General features: G+C 33.8%; 1 protein-coding gene across 1 annotated transcript in view; it reads left to right on the top strand.

Moving 5' to 3' along the window:
• Positions 1-17,640, top strand: part of ROCK2 (Rho associated coiled-coil containing protein kinase 2) — a 147,058-nt gene that overhangs the window by 100,947 nt on the left and 28,471 nt on the right. Inside the window, exons 6-17 of the mRNA XM_017524626.2 lie at positions 4,675-4,819; positions 7,615-7,753; positions 10,154-10,245; positions 10,976-11,135; positions 13,576-13,636; positions 14,131-14,142; positions 15,440-15,519; positions 15,836-15,884; positions 16,391-16,526; positions 16,624-16,715; positions 16,958-17,204; positions 17,584-17,639. Of these exons, the coding sequence (XP_017380115.1) occupies positions 4,675-4,819; positions 7,615-7,753; positions 10,154-10,245; positions 10,976-11,135; positions 13,576-13,636; positions 14,131-14,142; positions 15,440-15,519; positions 15,836-15,884; positions 16,391-16,526; positions 16,624-16,715; positions 16,958-17,204; positions 17,584-17,639 (1,269 nt within the window). The remainder of the gene's footprint in view (positions 1-4,674; positions 4,820-7,614; positions 7,754-10,153; positions 10,246-10,975; positions 11,136-13,575; positions 13,637-14,130; positions 14,143-15,439; positions 15,520-15,835; positions 15,885-16,390; positions 16,527-16,623; positions 16,716-16,957; positions 17,205-17,583; position 17,640) is intronic.

Below are 17,640 nucleotides of genomic sequence, written 5' to 3'. Positions count from 1 at the left end.
TTTTACCCCCAACCTCCATTCCTTAAGCAATACTAAGGATAATTATTCAATGTTTAAAAAAAAAAGAGTTTTTTATTAAAACTATAGTACATTGAATTTATAATTTTCTATTGGTTGTTAACATGAATAGTGTTATTACAAGTTTAGGATTCAACACTTCCTGTGCCTTTGTTTCATTATTATTACTATACTAAAGCCATTAGAAATGTCCATAGTTTTGGCCAGGCATGGTGGCTCACACCTGTAATCCCAGCACTTTGGGAGGCCAAGGTGGGCAGATTGCTTGAGGCTAGGAGTTCAAGACCAGCCTGGCAAACAAGGTGAATTCCCATTTCTACTAAAAATACAAAAATTAGCCTGGCATGATGGTGCATGCCTGTAATCCCAGCTCCTTGGGTGCCTGAGGCATGAGAATTGCTTGAACCCAGGAGGTGGAGGTTGCAGTGAGCTGAGATCGCACCAGGCCACTGCCTCCAGCCTGAGTGACAGAGCAAGACCCTGTCTCAAAAAAAAAAAAAAAAAAGAAGTGTCCGTAGTTTTATTCTCATCCACTTACAGAAGGGATTAGCAAACTAGAACACAAGGGCCTGTGACTTGGTTTTATACAGCTTACATGCCAAAAATAATTTTTACATTTTTAAAAGATTGTTACATTTTTTAAAGATTGTTACATTTTTTAAAAAAGAAGAAAAATGTGTGACAGAGACCCTGTGTGGCCTACAAAGCCAAAATATTAAGTCTGGCCCTTTACAGGAAAAATTAGCCAAAATTATCTATAATATAGACATACATACACAAATTATTTTCAGCTGTTTTGGCTTCCTATAAAATGTTATGCCATGGATAAAAGCAAAAATAAAATACAACTATAAACTTATAAGGACAAAAATAACTTGTCACTATCAGAATTAAGAGTAATGGTATCTTATTAAATTCTATCATTGATAAATCATATGTTACACAACTTTCTGGATGCAGTTCTTCTATTACCCTTATTCTCTCAATAAGAAAAAGCTGATCTAAATGTGAGTGAGAGTCACGTTGTAAGATACTTATGTGTAGATTTCTCTCAGTGAAAGCTGAGAGCTACTGCTATATTGGGTTTACTCTTTGCCTGTCATGCATTTTATAGCAACCTTTTAAGACTATATTATATGTTAATATTTTAAATTACCTGAAGAGGCTGGGCGTAGTGGCTCATGCCTATAATCCCAGCACTTTGGGAGGCCGAGGTGGGTAGATCACCTGAGGTCAGGAGTTCAAGACCAGCCTGGCTAACATGGCGAAACCTTGTCTCTACTAAAAATACAAAAATTAGCTGGGCGTGGTGGTGCAGGCCTATAGTCTGAGCTACTCAGGAGGCTGAGGGGGGAGAATTACTTGAACTCGGGAGGTAGAGGCTGCAGTCAGTCGAGATGGTGCCACTACACTCCAGCATGGGTGACAGAGTGAGACTCCATCTAAAAAGAAAAACCTGAAGATAGGATACGATTTTTATCCGTTAATATTCTAGTGTATGCCATTTGATTAAATAGAGGCTGTAATTTTTTAAAAGCTAACTGGTAGCTTTTTTTAAAGTAATTTTTTAAGAAAAGATATGCATTTTCAAAAGGTTTCTCAGATTATTTTAAATGTATCAGATTAAATGTGTATTTGCTAAATGTATTTGATGTGTTATGGACAAAAATATCATAAATTGAGAGAATTCACTGAAAACCGAGGAATTTACCAAAACAGAAGCTGTAGATGATTCTTTTAAAAAATTCCATTTACAGTTTTTCTTTTCCACTTTTATAGGAAGGATTTCAGTTGTTTTTAGACTAACTCCAAGATTTTCAATTGACCAGTTTTTTGTTTTCAGTTAGTTATCTCAATATATCATAGTTTTTGTCCATGATAACACCTTAAATATATTTAGAAAATACACATTTAATCTGATGTATTTAAAATAAAATAATTTGAGAAACCATTTGAAAATGCATAACTGATTATCCTGAATTCCAGCTTAATACCCCTCAGTAGATTTCTGTCATCTGCTGAATTAAGTTTGAACTCCTTAGCTTGTCACATAAAATTTCTTCTGATGATATGACCCCCTGCCTGCTTTTGTACCCTATTCTCTATCTTTTGACAGTACTTTATGGCTTAGAAGTCTTGAGTTACATGTAGTTATTTCTGTACTATGATATATCATGATTCTTGGCCTATATATATGCTGTCTAATAATTTGCCTGGCAAGCTCCCATTCATATTTTGAAACTCAGTCCACAGTTTGTCATCTTGTGAAAGCTCCTTAGGTTGGCTTCTTTGTCCTTTCCACATATCCGCCTTGTGAGGCGTTTTCTTATTTTTTGACACTGTACAATGTTCAAGACTTATCTATTTTCTCTGTCTCAGCTCTGGAATCACCTGCTTCTCCAAGAAGCTCTGATTCTTTTTATTAAAGAATGGCATTTAGAAATCAGTAATTGGGTGCTAGATGTGCTCATTGCTTCTAGACTGTCATTACTTCTAGACCTTGTCAGCTGACAGAATTAGGGGGTAATGTATTGTATATACTAAATGTACTAAACCATAAACCACATGTACACGTGTTTATATTTAATTTTGTGTATGTCTGTATATATAGCATATTAAAAATTGGGAGTTCATACTGGTAACTCTGATTCAAGTCCAGCACCACTGGGTTTATTCTAGTCTCCCTCCTTTCTTTTTTATAGTTTCTTTCATGAACAGTAAAAACCTTGCATCTCATTATCTGCAGTATATTTACTGATATTGCCCACTGTTGGGCGGGCAAAGGCTGGAAAGAAGGGAGTAATGATTGGTATGTGAATGTAGTTTACTATTAATAACTACTATTGTATAGTAAATACTATTACTATTAGTAATTACTATATAGAGTATAATAGTTTATAATCAATACAAATCTTTAGTCCTACCTAAGATTTATTCTGCAAGTGGTTATTCACACTGATGGGCAGCCTACTGTTCCAACCTTCACTGTATGGAACTTTACATTTAGTTGATTTGGATTTCACTGCATTTTCTTGAACATGTTTATACCAGGTTCTTCCTGTTTCTTTATTTATGCTCTTTTTTTCCTATCTAAATTGTCTTACTGCCTTCTCTCCTTTAAACCCTAACTTATCTGTTCTTTACGGCCTAACTTTAGACCAGTTCTTTCTTATCTTGCTCTTTCTTCTCCTTCCTCTGAACCTTTGAATGCTAGATAATTTTTTTCCTTTGGTTGCATGTGTTTGTGTGTGTGTTTGTCTCCAGTAAGGTGATTTTAGTAGCTAAGCCTCATATAATTTTTTACAAGTCTAATTTCTATGGATATATGTGAAGAAAGGAAATTTTCTTTAACTTAATAAGTGTTTATTAGTTTTTCCCCCAACAGAAGTCTAGACTATAGGACAGTCCATGATAAAAATTAATTATATACCCTGCCTTTTGAAGTCAGGCACTGTCTTGTTCATCATTTGTCATTTGTAATAATCCACACAAAGTATTACTCCCCTAGGTTGCCTAGTTATGCCCATAAAATTTATTTTTTAAATTTCTGTTCAAACTAAAATAGCTTTAATTCTCAATTTGCTGTATATGTGGGAAAATAAAACCATTGAATTAGTTCTGCCAATTTGAGAATGAATGAAAAAAATTTTGAAATTAACTCCCCGTGTTTAACATATTTTATAGCACTTAAATAAAAAGTGCTATAAAGTTACATAAATTAGGTTTACAAAATAGGTTCAACCTCCTTTTCTCAAGGTAGCCATAATACTTAGTATTTGGTAGTTTGTATAGCTTCTCCTTATGAGGAATGTGGGCAACACATTATTTACTGCACAGGTGAAGGAAATAAAGGGTACTTAAATTAATCTCTCAAATCATTGCAAATTGAACAGAGCTAGAGGTGAAGAAATACCAGTTAGCACTATACTTCTCTAGTCATTTAATTTTGCAGCATGCAGACACATACACCCCTATAATGGTTATTGTACTTCTCAGAAAGATATCAGAGAGGGATTATTTTATTATCTACTGAAACTAAACACAGATAAGTGGTTTTAAAAAATCGTCTTGCCAAATATAGTGATACAACAGCTGCATATTTCTAAATGTATAGCTTTGAAACTTAAAAGATCTTTTAAATTTAAAAATTTGATCTATTTCTTTATTTTTCTTCTTGGTAATGTAAGATCCAATTCTTTATTCAACCTCCAAACTGGGGCCCTTTGTTATCTTAATTGTTTCGGTTAATTCTGGAAATATGAAAGCGTCTTTTCTCTAATGATTCTTTTTCCCAAGTCAGAGTCTTTAAGACCACATTTTGTACTAATCTTATAACTACTTTATAGTGTAAGAAATAAGAAAAACAAAAATTGTTGATTTTCATGGAATCTACATTTTACAACCTTTTTCTTCTTTCATTGAGGAAACCTCCTGTATTTTAGGGTTGACAGTTTATTCTGATCTCCCATAATTTAGGTATTTTAATGCATTTTCCAATGTATTTATTCTTTGTATCCCAAAATCATGTCAGCAGTGAAGTTCTGTTGGTAGCAATATGTGATCACTGTATATCTAGTAATAAATGGATTCATTGCATTTATAATGTGTGCTTTTACACTGATCTGTTTTTTTTCTTTATCTTTCCTGTTTATGCAGACAGGCATGGTACATTGTGATACAGCAGTTGGAACACCTGATTATATATCACCTGAGGTTCTGAAATCACAAGGGGGTGATGGTTACTATGGGCGAGAATGTGATTGGTGGTCTGTAGGTGTTTTCCTCTTTGAGATGCTAGTGGGTAAGTAAATATTTTAACTTCTTTTTCAAAACCCTTCTTACAATACTTTAGTTCAGTCAAGAATTTGGGAATGTAAGGAAATTAATTGCCTGTGTCATAGGGAAGAATTGGATTTCTGGAAACTTGAAATTAGTAATATCTGATACAGGAGACTGTTAATTGGAAAATTAGTACCAAGCTTAATACTGGCATGGTGATTAAATAGAGTAAGTAGAATATAAAAAGAATTAAAAATACATCACCAGGAAATAGTTCTCCAGTGGACATTTTTGAATTAAGAAAATATTAGAACAAGAAGCAAGTTTACCGCTTCAGTGGGCCTTCATTCTAAGATTTTCCTTCTTTCTTTTTTTTTTTTTAAGGCAGGGTCTTGCTTTGTTGCCCGGGCTGGAGTGCAGTAGCATGAACACGGCTCACTGCAGCCTTGACCTCTCCTAGGCTCAAGTAATCACCCCACTTTGCCTCCCAAGTAGCTAGGATTACAGACACATGCCACCAAACCTGGCTGATTTTTTTTATCTTTTGTAGAGTGGTCTCATCATGTTGCCCAGGCTGGTCTCAAACTCCTGACCTCAAGTGATCCTCCCACCTCAGCCTCCCGAAGTGCTGGGATTTTAGGCATGAGCCACCATACGTAGCCCTCCAAGATTTTCTTGATCAATCATATTTGTTATAATATTTAAATATAAGACTTAATATTTGTCCCAATAGTAGTAGAAAAGTAAAAATCTCTTTAGTTTATGCAATTATATAATTGATTTTGTAAACTGTATTGCTTCTATTTACTACTTGCATATATATTGTTTGTAATTCTTGTGTAATAAATTATATGGTATTTACCATTTGATTATCAAGATAAACACATTTTATAATAACATTTCAGTTTTTGAAAACTCAGAGGCAAATTTAATTATTTCTTTTTTCTTTTAACCAAATCAAAATTTGAAAGGCTGAAGTTTTTCAAAACTTTATTTACATCACAGATTTCATTCCTAAAGTTTCCCATATCTAAGTACTAGGATCATAAAAATATTAATACCTATGGCTAAGGAAACCAGTGACTGAATAACTTGGCATGGGGATGAGGGTTGAAAATGTAGCTAAAGCCACTTTCCAAGGCAAGTATGTCAAGGCTAATAACATAATATGGAATTAATTAGAGTTAAAAATATACTTTTTGGAATTAGAGAATATATTTTCTAAAAGATGACCCTAAAAGAAATGGTAGTATAAAACCTGTATGATAATAGATTATGGTTATTGCTAGAATATCAAATTTTTGGTAAATTGCAAATTTAAATAATAACTACTGTGGAACTTTTTTGTGACATAAATTACCTTCTCTTGGTAACCGTCTTGTGTATCTATAGCATTGATCTTGTTATGTTTTGTTTCATGTCACAGTATGACCTAACTTTATTTTGGACCTTTCAAAGCGAATCTCTTTGTACACATCATATGGTCCCATGTAGCTGTCTATTCTACCACCTTTGGCCTGATCTGATGATATTCTAGGTTGTGTCTTGTAATCTTTTGAAAATAGAATGTATTCTCTTTTTTTGCCTAGACACTCTTATTAGGGATTTACAAAATAAGGCACTTTAGAGGAAGTAATTTGGCTCATTTGATGAGGCATTTAAATTCTCATAACTGCCAGGCTGGGTGGTACTAGCTCAGCTCCTCAGGAGGCTGAGGCAGGAGGATCACTTGAGCTCAGGAGTTCAAGGCCAGCCTGGGCAACATATGAGATACTGTGTCTAAAAAAGTAGTAATTAAAATAAATTTTTTTTAATTTTAAGAAAGTTAAAAAATAAATTTAAAAAATAAAAAATAAAATCTTGAATTCAAAGCCCCCCTCTACCTTTATTTGAACACAAACAAAAAATAACAACCTGAAGACATTTTTTGAAGTTTTGGATTGGCTGATTTGGGAAAGTCAGGTTTTCATTAAAGTTACTTGTAGTGTAGGTGTACTGGCAGGGCCTTATAACACTTGTGGATTTTGCTGAGTACTGGCCAGTATGGTGCCTTAAACATTTGCCATCTTTATACTTGCTTCAGTGCATCTATCACAGTCGTTAAGAACACTGCATGGGGAGACCATTAGTGCCCTCTTTTAACTCTACCTTTATGTCATTTTAAGTTTAGTCACAGTCTGTCTCTCTGGGCCTGACTTCCTCTTATGTAAAATAATAGAGCTGGTTTAACTCTTGGAGCAGCCCTGTCCATCCTATCAAGATGGGAAGTATTTATATCTGTGCTGTCTAGTGCGGTAACCACTGGTTACATCGAGCACTTAAAATGTGGCTAATATAACTAGGGAATTGTGTTTTTTATTTTATTTAATTCATTTTAACTTAAAATTGCCACCTATAGCTAGTGGCAACTGTGTTGTATAATGTAGCCCTAGAGAGTGATTTCAAAATGCTGATCCAGCTCAAGCATTAAAGGACTCTGGTCTGACCTCACATAGAAAATCCTTCTCTTGAACTGTTCAGTAAAACGTTTCCTTTCTTATGTTAAAACAAAAACAAAAACATCAAATTCTGGAGTTATCATTGATTTTATTTTGCTTTTAAGGGATGAGGGATCATTGGTGGGTGTTACAGTTTAAATATATTCTTTGTTTTAAATATAACAGTATGTCTGTTGTTTTGACTAGGACTCTGTGCCCATAGAATATTTGTTCTTCCATGCATGTGACAAATTTAAACTTAACATATTTAAATATTAGATGAAAAGTGTTTTATTTGCATTCTGTGTTACACTCAGTATCTTCTTTCTTGAAATTTTAGGGGATACTCCATTTTATGCAGATTCACTTGTAGGAACATATAGCAAAATTATGGATCATAAGAATTCACTGTGCTTCCCTGAAGATGCAGAAATTTCTAAACATGCAAAGAATCTCATCTGTGCCTTCTTAACAGATAGGTAATGTACATTGAGTTTCTTTGTAGAGAAGCCCTTTTATGTTTAAATTTGTAGAAATAAAAGCATACCTAGCTTATTTACATAGGAAATCAGTCTGCCTCTCATTATCCAAGTACCATCTAATTTTGGGTTAGCCTTTTTCTAATGTTAAGCCATATGTGTACAACTCATTTGTAATCTAACTCTAACCTTAACCCTCATGTCTAAAAAGGAAAAAAATAGAACTTGGTAAAATAATGGATTTGAAAGAAATAAAACTTTTATATTGTTCACATTTTATCCTCCAAGCTGGTTAATCCATATTACTCTTATATAACTTTTGAGAGGATTTTGTGTAAATAAATACTCAGTAGGTTATAATCTTAAAAACTGTTTGTGTTAGACTTGGGAGTGCTTCCTTCGTAACCCTTTTTAATTTGCATTTGAATATGAGCAAGGCTATCCGGAAATTCTATACCTCTCCCTCCCCCCCCCCCCCCAAGACGGAGTTTCACTCATGTTACCCAGGCTGGAGTGCAATGGCGCGATCTCGGCTCACCGCAACCTCCGCCTCCTGGGTTCAGGCAATTCTCCTGCCTCAGCCTCCTGAGTAGCTGGGATTACAGGCACGTGCCACCATGCCCAGCTAATTTTTTGTATTTTTAGTAGAGACGGGGTTTCACCATGTTGACCAGGATGGTCTCGATCTCTTGACCTCGTGATCCACCTGCCTCAGCCTCCCAAAGTGCTGGGATTACAGGCTTGAGCCACCGCGTCCGGCCAATTCTATACTTTTAAAAACAAAATAGGTGACCAAAGGTATGAAAACCTGCCTCAAAAAGAGAAGCTAGAAAACTATTTTATTTCTCTTCCTTGGTTACTCCATTCAATTTTTTTCTAATGTCCCATTTTATATTTGTGATATTAGTCATTCTGTCAAACATATACAAGAGACTGCTCACACCCTTGTCCAGACTTACACATCAGCTCTTTGATCTTGGGCAATTATTTTTACTTTTTTGGGAAATAATTTTACTCATCCATGAAACAGTGGGCTCAAATTACATAATGGGCACTTCTAGCTTGATTGTGCCAGGATTCCTCATTGTTTGTTAACTTGTTACAAGCATTACTGCAGTGACTATCCTCACACATTCATCTCTGCATACTTTTTATAGATTAAATCTTAAAAGATGGAATTCTGGGATACGCATTTTAAAATTGAGTGATGTTACAAAATTGATCCCCAGAGAAGTTATATCAGAATGTATTTCCATTAACAAAATTGTTTTCCCCTCATCAAACTGAATATTACAAAACATTTTTCCTTTTTTTCATCAAAGAGGATCATTATTTTTATCTATTAATCATTTGTAGAATGAAACTTTAATACCTGTCAGTTAGTTACATGGTTGATGAGCAGTCAGTGCTGATAAACTCAAAGTAAAATGGAAACGATGATTTATATATTAAGACCTGGAGATCAGGAGATGTTATCTTTGAAAAGGAGGAGAGATGCCTCTTTCTAGAGGATAGGGTGGAAGAAGAACAAAGCCTGTATAATGTTTGATGTGAGAACTGAGCAGGATTGGTAGGGATGGTCATAATTTGTGCCGGATGATAAATTGTACCATAAGGTACACCTGTTTTATGTTAATGAAAGGAGTGTTATGAAAGATTTGAGTTAGTAGTTATTGGATGGGGTTGTGCAGTCTAAGGAATGATTATAGGTGGAAAACAGATATTTTGAAAATAAGTTAATGCCATAAATATGGTTAGGAGCAGTTCCCCTTAAGGTCTACAGGTTTTCCTATTTATGTTAAACATAGCTCCAGGGCCATGTATAACACAAATGCTCTCCATTTCCTCTTCATTGAAGACTCAGGGGGTCAAAGAATGAAATTATTTGTGACATTTTTTGTATATGCAGAATAACTTTAATGTACATGTAGAGAGATAATCTATCAGAATAAATATGGATAGCTCCGAACATAACATATGAATTCTTTTTAGGAAACAGAGAGATTTTTAAAACAATATTTTATTAGAGAAGTTTTGAATAACTCTTCTCTGCCATAAGTTAGACTATGTCTGTTTACATCCTGAAGTTGTTGTCATTCAGTTGTGGCACATGCAGCTGAATTTTTTTTACAAACTGTAGACAGAAACATTTTACTTCCCATGACATTTATTATGCATTACAGTTTTTAAAATCTATCTAAAGAGATCACATGCACTAACTTGGGACTGTTTATTTTTGAGAAACATTTAATCTGAATCTTTTAATAAAAATATCTCAAATTTACTTGTGATCCTTATTTTGGTTAAACTGTTGACATAGAGTTAATCTTTTTATTTTATAATTTTAATCTTTTTATTTTATAATTTTTAAATAATACAATCTTTAACCACATCATTTAGGGAGGTACGACTTGGGAGAAATGGGGTAGAAGAAATCAGACAGCATCCTTTCTTTAAGAATGATCAGTGGCATTGGGATAACATAAGAGAAAGTAAGTCAATAAGCCCAATTATTTTCATTCCATCACATTTTAAAACTCCTAAGTTGATTCTTTTTTTGAAATAACAAGCATGTTTGATAACACTTAATGCTAACTCATTTTTAAATTGAGAAATTCAATTCAAATTTGTTCTGTGGCAATATTTATAACTAAATATTCCTCAATATCTTATCAAACTATTTATTAGTAATATTTCTCAACACTTTTATAATAAACATTCCACATTTCTTAATTTGCCAAGTTAAGCTTTGTAGATCTCAATAATTTTCAGAATCAAGGCAATATAATCCTTTAAATGTGTTTGAATTGACGAATCAACAGTTAATTATTTATGGAGCCAATACTCTGTTAAATACTGTGGTTAGCATAGTAATTTATTTTTACTGTGTATATATGTCATTGATTCATTTTAAGGGTAAGAAATATTTCTGTTTAAAGAATGTAGAAAATTGAGGTCTCTAAATTCTGTGTAAATTATTGTTTCTTGCAATTTTTAATAAAATATGCTGCTTTCCTCATTTAATTGATTAATCTATATTTAAAACTGATCTAATATAGCAATAAATTATAAAATTTTAATTCTGCGAATAAATGGAAAATGTGCTGCTACAAATTTATGTAGTTTTATGAAATAATAAATAATATATCATAATAAAATAGGATGATTTATATGATTTATTTTGGTCATGAATGAAATAATTCATTTCTTTTCTTTTAATAGCGGCAGCTCCTGTAGTACCTGAACTCAGCAGTGACATAGACAGTAGCAATTTTGATGACATTGAAGATGACAAAGGAGATGTAGAAACCTTCCCAATTCCTAAAGCTTTTGTTGGAAATCAGCTGCCTTTCATAGGATTTACCTACTATAGAGAAAATTTGTATGTGGTTTATTATTTGTTAAATTTTACTCTTTTTAGAATCTAGCTATAAGATGATATTTTATTTTGAGAATGAACTATAGAAGATAAAGTATTAATTTGTTTTTTTCCAAAAGGACTATCAGCAGAAAAATTCTTTATTATTTCTAAATGTTATTCATTTATAAGTTATTGCAAGACACCATTCTACATTCTTTTGGTGTTAAGGAGTAAAAACTAATACATGTTTTTGAAGAAACTTGTCATCTCATGAAGGATATAAGAGAACTATATAGTCATAAAGAAGGCTAGAATGTGACAGTTGCCTTAAGAGAGATGCTTAGAGAATCTGGGGTGGCTCAGAAGAAAAATAGAAGTTATCTCTTGTGTAAGAGTAGAGAGAAGTCAGGTCAGACCTCCTGGAAGAGGTAGCATTTTAGCCACGTCTAACAAGAAAAGGTTTTCAGGGGCTGAGATATGGGGAGATTAGGGGACAATTGTGAGGTGTTGAATAGTGGGAGCAAATGTTTGGAATGTAAGCATGCATTGGGAGCAGAGTAGTATAGTCCATTAGCACTCAAACATAGAGCATGTGCTACTGTATGATGACTGTTTGGAAGACTTGATGAGACTGTGTAATTTTCTTGCCCGTAATCTCTTTATCTAGCAGAGAATCTGACATAGGATCATTCAGTAAACATTGGTTAACTGAAGTGAGTATTGGATATAAGATTAGAAAATATGTTGAGACCAGGTGTGGTGATTCACACATGTAACCCTAGCACTTTGGGAGGCCAAGGTGGGAGGATAGCTTGAGCTTGGAGTTCTAGACCAACCCGGGCAACAAAGTAAAATCCTATCTTTACCCCCCCGCCCTCCCCAAAAAAAAGGCCAGATATGGTAGTTGGTGCCTGTAATCCCAGATACTTAGACGCTGAGGTGAGAGGATCGCTTGAGCCCAGGAATTCAAGGTTGGAATGAGCTGTTTCAGCCTGGGTGACAGAGTGAGACCATGACTTTAAAAAAAAAAGGAGTGAGTAGTTTCGGGAAGAATAAGCAACAGATGATTGTGTGCTCTGCTAAGGGACTTTTGACCACCTGGCATTGGGAAGCCACTGAAAACTGTTAAATAGTTGAATGAGGCATTAAAGATATTTGAGAAACATATTTTTGACAAACTTGGAGTATATCTATGTGTATAGTGTGTAATGATCATAATAACCAACCATTGCAGTTTTGCCCAGGTCTGAGGGGTTTCCTAGGGTGGGGCATGGGACTTTCATTCCAAAACCAGGAAAAATCGAGGCAAACCAGGATGAGTTTGGTCACCCTAGTAATGAAAATGTTCTAAAACCTATTGTCATCCTGACCAAAATGAGGATATCAGGGCCAGGAAAAGCACAAGCATGGTGTAGGCAGTAGGGAAGGACCCAGTTGAGAGAAACTGATAGTAAAATAGAAGTGATGATTTGCATATTTAAGACCTGGAAATAAAGACATGTTATCCTTATAAAGGAGGAGAGATGTCTTTTTCTGGAAGATGGTATAGAAGAATGAAATAGTTACAGAAACTATGACTATTACAGGAGGTTCACGCCTATAATTCCAGCACTTTGGGAGGCTGAGGTGAGAGGATCACTTGAGGCCAGAAGTTCAAGACCAGCCTGGGCAACATAGCAAGATCATTTCTCCACAGAAAATTAGACAGGTGTGGTTTGTGCCTCTACTCCTAGCTACCTGGAATGCTGAGGCAGGAGGATTACTAGAGTCTGGGAGTTTGAGGCTGCAGGGAGCTATGATTGTACCATTGTACTCCAGCCTAGGTGATAGATTAAAAAAAGAAAGAAAAATTAGCTAATAAGATGAAGAGGTGGAAAGTATAGTTTCATTTAATGAGTCTGGTGCAAACAAAATAATGGACTAGTTATCTCATAATGGGGAAAGGCAAGAAAAGTTTAGCATTTATTTATTTGTTTGTTTGCTTATTTATTGATAGGGATTGTTGCCCAGGCTGGAATGCAGTGATGTGATCTCTGTTCACTGCAACCTCCGTCTCCCGGGTTCCAGCAATTCTCGTGCCTCAGCCTCCCGAGTAGCTGAGACTACAAGCACCCGCCATCACGCCTGGCTAATTTTTGTATTTCTTTTTTTAGTAGAGATAGGGTTTCACCACGTTGGTCATACTGGTCTTGAGCTCCTAACCTCAGGTGATCTACCTGCCTTGGCCTCCTAAAGTACTGGAATTACAGGTGTGAGCCAACACACCCAGCCCTAGCATTTTAAATTACTGAAAATGATAAAAATCTAATGAAGGAAAAATATTGCTTCATTTAAAATAATGTGTTGAAGTGAAAAGAGGGAAATCTGTGTTTGATATTTAAGACTGAGAATAACTGGAATAAGACAGCAAATGTATTAAAATGAAATGTAAAAGAATTTATCTTCCCCCCCTTCCATGTAGATTATTAAGTGACTCTCCATCTTGCCGAGAAAATGATTCAGTACAATCAAGGAAAAATGAAGTATGTATAAATTGTTACTGCTGTAGTTATTTTAGTTGCATGTTTAAATATTTTAATGATACCCATATTTTTAAAAAGCTAATTTGATGCTCCTTTTAAAATCAGATGGCATTCCTTGTGTAATGCAGTTGAACATGGCGTTGTAATGATTCTTTTATGTGAATAGTATCCTTATGCAAGATATGATGGCTAGCACAAAGATGACTTCTACATGGTTTTACGCTTAGTTGAGTGCCAAAAGTGATAGAATAAGTTTGTAAACAACTATAATAACATTTAGAAAATTGACTTCTATAATTTGTAAATGCATGCAAAGCTAAATCATACATGTATATACACATACACGTAAATGACGATGCTAGACATTTTTTCCTCAAACACAAAAACTAAAAATGCAGGTTGGATAATCTTGTTATGGTTTGTGTTTTAGGAATTTTACAGAATATAACCAGCATTTTAATATTTTAATATGTTTTCTGTTTTATTTTGAATAGGAAAGTCAAGAGGTATGTTGATGTTGTCAAATATATTGAAAAACTGAGAAAAACTTATCACTCTCGCAGTGTTTAAATATGGTCATATCCTACCTAGCATTTGGAGTCCTACATCTATCCAAGAGAGAAGTTCCCAACCTTTTCCTACCAAGTATCTCTTTTATTATTGTTCTGTAGATCTGTTATATAAAATATATATTATGTAATTTTTTGTTTTTATTTATCAAATATGTATAACTGGCAGCAAGAACTTCTGATTAGCATGTGACAACTGGTGTGCTCAAATTAATGTATTCATAGCCAAAAGCAATTAAGCTTGACTAGTTCATTAGCCTATACATATATTTTTATTAAAGGAAAATAAGGTATTGCTTAAGATAGATGCAGTATTAAAACCATGGAGAACCTAATCACTAGAAAGAATATTGGAAAGAACATTGTCATGGAGTCTAATAAACCTGCATTGATTTTTGGCGCTGCCACTTATTAGCTATGCTCTTTTGGCCTGGTTATTTACCTTTTTTGAATTTCAGTTTATCAAGTAGGTAAAATACTACCACCTTTGTAGGATTTTTGTTAGTATTAACAAGACAACATTTGTGAAGTGCCTGACATTTTGCCAAAGGCACCACACGAACTCAAAAAGTTAAATTCTTTAAAAAGTAAATAATGTTCCAAAAATGGATTAATAGTTTCTGTAACTTTAGCTTGTTTAAAGACTTACATAACTAGGGAAAGCTGCTGAATAGATGGCTTGTAATTAATTAGCTATTGTTTATTCAAAAGTTACTGATTACTCCACAGTACTATGACCAGCACTACTTAGGAAGATATAAAAGAAGAGTGTTTTCTTACTTTCCACAGCAGTATAAGTTTGAGCATATTCAGTTGAATACTCTGAATATTTGTTTCAGATGTATACCTTTTATTTTTATCTGAGTAGCACAAATAATGACAATATTTTCAAGTAAATAATTCATAGAAAAGCAGCAGAGGATATCAGAGGTGATATTCTTTATAATGTTTTTGAAACTTTGTATCACAGAACAATTCTGCCAAAGTTAGAGCTTCTTATGCATAGTTACATAAATGTGTTCATACATACATGTGTACTGTGATAGAAAGCAAGAGGTAGGAGAGTTTTTCCCTTTATCAATATAAGTCACATTAAGAAGGTACAAATACTGTGCCATTATGGGGGACATTGTGTTTAGTGGAAAGACAAAATAAGCTTATCATTGTTTTCTTTAAGCCACTCATTTTTAAATATGACCAAAATATATAATTACAGTTTCTTGTTTTTTGACAGATTCAGAAAAAACTGTATACATTAGAGGAACATCTTAGCAATGAGATACAAGCTAAAGAGGAACTGGAACAGAAGTGCAAGTATGTTTTATAGATAAATATTACATTATAAAATTTAAGTTTAAACATTTACTAAAAAAAGGAGAGCTATGGCTGGGCGCAGTGGCTTACGCCTGTAATCCCAGCACTCTGGGAGGCCGAGGCAGCTACTTGGGAGTCAGAGGTTGCAGTGAGCTGAGATTGTGTCACTGTACTCCAGCCTGGGTGACAGAGTGAGACTCGGTCTCAAAAAAAAAAGAAAGGGGAGCTACAAAGTAATTATGTAATTATTTTTAAATTTATAGACTATGTTTTATTGTAAATTAGAAGTTATTTACTTTTTTTTTAAATCCTTCAGATCTGTTAATACTCGCCTAGAAAAAACAGCAAAGGAGCTAGAAGAGGAGGTAAAGTTGCCCTACTCTTTCATTAACATTTTTGTTAGTAAAAATCTTTGATGTCTGACTTACCTAAGGAGTTCTCTTAGTACCATAGTAATACATACTTTGAAACCTAACTTGTAGTATTGGTGGACAGGACTAAATTATAGGGAAATCATGTTATAATAGGCTTCATTCTGTTATGTTTTTGCAAACGATTTAATTTAGTACATGTAGATATTTCAAGGAAAAAAAATGCTATTCATAACATTTTAGGCCATAGTATTAAATAATGATAGTTCAGTGGTAATGGAAAGTTATAGGAACACTGACTTTGAATAGTAAACAAAACGTTTACAGTCTTTGTGATGTAAGAGTAGTATGCTAGTTTACAAATGTAGAACGCATTATTACAGTTTTAACAAAAGCAGTGATAGGTCTTTTTTTTATCTGTTTGGAATAACAAGTATTTCTGTTTTGATTTTATTTTTATACATACTTTTTTTTGATAATAACTTGAAACATTATTTCAGATTACCTTAAGGAAAAGTGTGGAATCAGCATTAAGACAGTTAGAAAGAGAAAAAGCGCTTCTTCAGCACAAAAATGCAGAATATCAGAGGAAAGCTGATCATGAAGCAGACAAGAAACGAAATTTGGAAAATGATGGTCTGTGGTGTAGAATATTGATTACTTATCAAGAAAAAAATTGAGTGTGTGTATGTGTGGTATGTTAAGCTTGCCACTGAAATGCTTTTTATTATAGTTAACAGCTTAAAAGATCAACTTGAAGATTTGAAAAAAAGAAATCAAAACTCTCAAATATCCACTGAGAAAGTAAATCAACTCCAGAGACAAGTAGGTGGATCTCAATTTTTAATAAAGATACTGAGTTTTATTTATGACTGTATGATAGCATTAGTTTTAATTAACAGTGTTGCAAAAGGCCTTTGTCTCTAATTTTAGAAATCATTTAGAAAACATTTTTAGGGTTTTGTTTATTTTAAATAGTTTCTAATGGGGGAATACATTTACTTATTTTTCTTACATTATATCGTATTTATTTGTTGGTTGTTGTTTGGTTTTGAATGGAATAACAGCTGGATGAAACCAATGCATTACTGAGAACAGAATCTGATACTGCAGCCCGATTAAGGAAAACCCAGGCAGAAAGTTCAAAACAGATTCAGCAGCTGGAGTCTAACAATAGAGATCTACAAGATAAAAACTGCCTGCTGGAGACTGCCAAGTTAAAACTTGAAAAGGAATTTATCAATCTTCAGTCAGCTCTAGAATCTGAAAGGAGGGATCGAACCCATGGATCAGAGATAATTAATGATTTACAAGGTATTGAAGTAGTGGTTGCACTTGAACTAATTTTGATGATTCTTATTTTAGAAATAACTCTAGATGATGGATAGTGTGCTGGAGTAGCACATTTCTGAATATACTACTCTTATATAAAGTTAGAATATCAGAAATACATTGATAACAAAATTTTATGAACAAAAGATTTAATTTCAAATAGTATGATTTTAAGTGTTAAACTCTTCAGGTAGTAGATTGGATTCCATTTGAATTAACTATAAAGCACAATACCAACAAATATAAAACTCCTGTTCACAAACAACAGCTCCAAAATATAAAGTGGCTTGCAAACTTTTTATTCTTAATTGAACATGTAACTTTGTGGGTTTAATGTTTTTAAAAATGTTGCACTCTTTAGGTAGAATATCTGGCCTAGAAGAAGATTTAAAGAATGGCAAAACGTTATTAGCAAAAG

The sequence above is a fragment of the Cebus imitator genome, unplaced genomic scaffold (genome assembly GCF_001604975.1).
Source record: "Cebus imitator isolate Cc_AM_T3 unplaced genomic scaffold, Cebus_imitator-1.0 Scaffold1, whole genome shotgun sequence".
In the NCBI taxonomy this organism is placed as follows: domain Eukaryota; kingdom Metazoa; phylum Chordata; class Mammalia; order Primates; family Cebidae; genus Cebus; species Cebus imitator.
The sequence above is the reverse complement of the archived record's forward strand: the minus strand, read 5'-3'. Positions and strand labels throughout refer to the sequence as shown.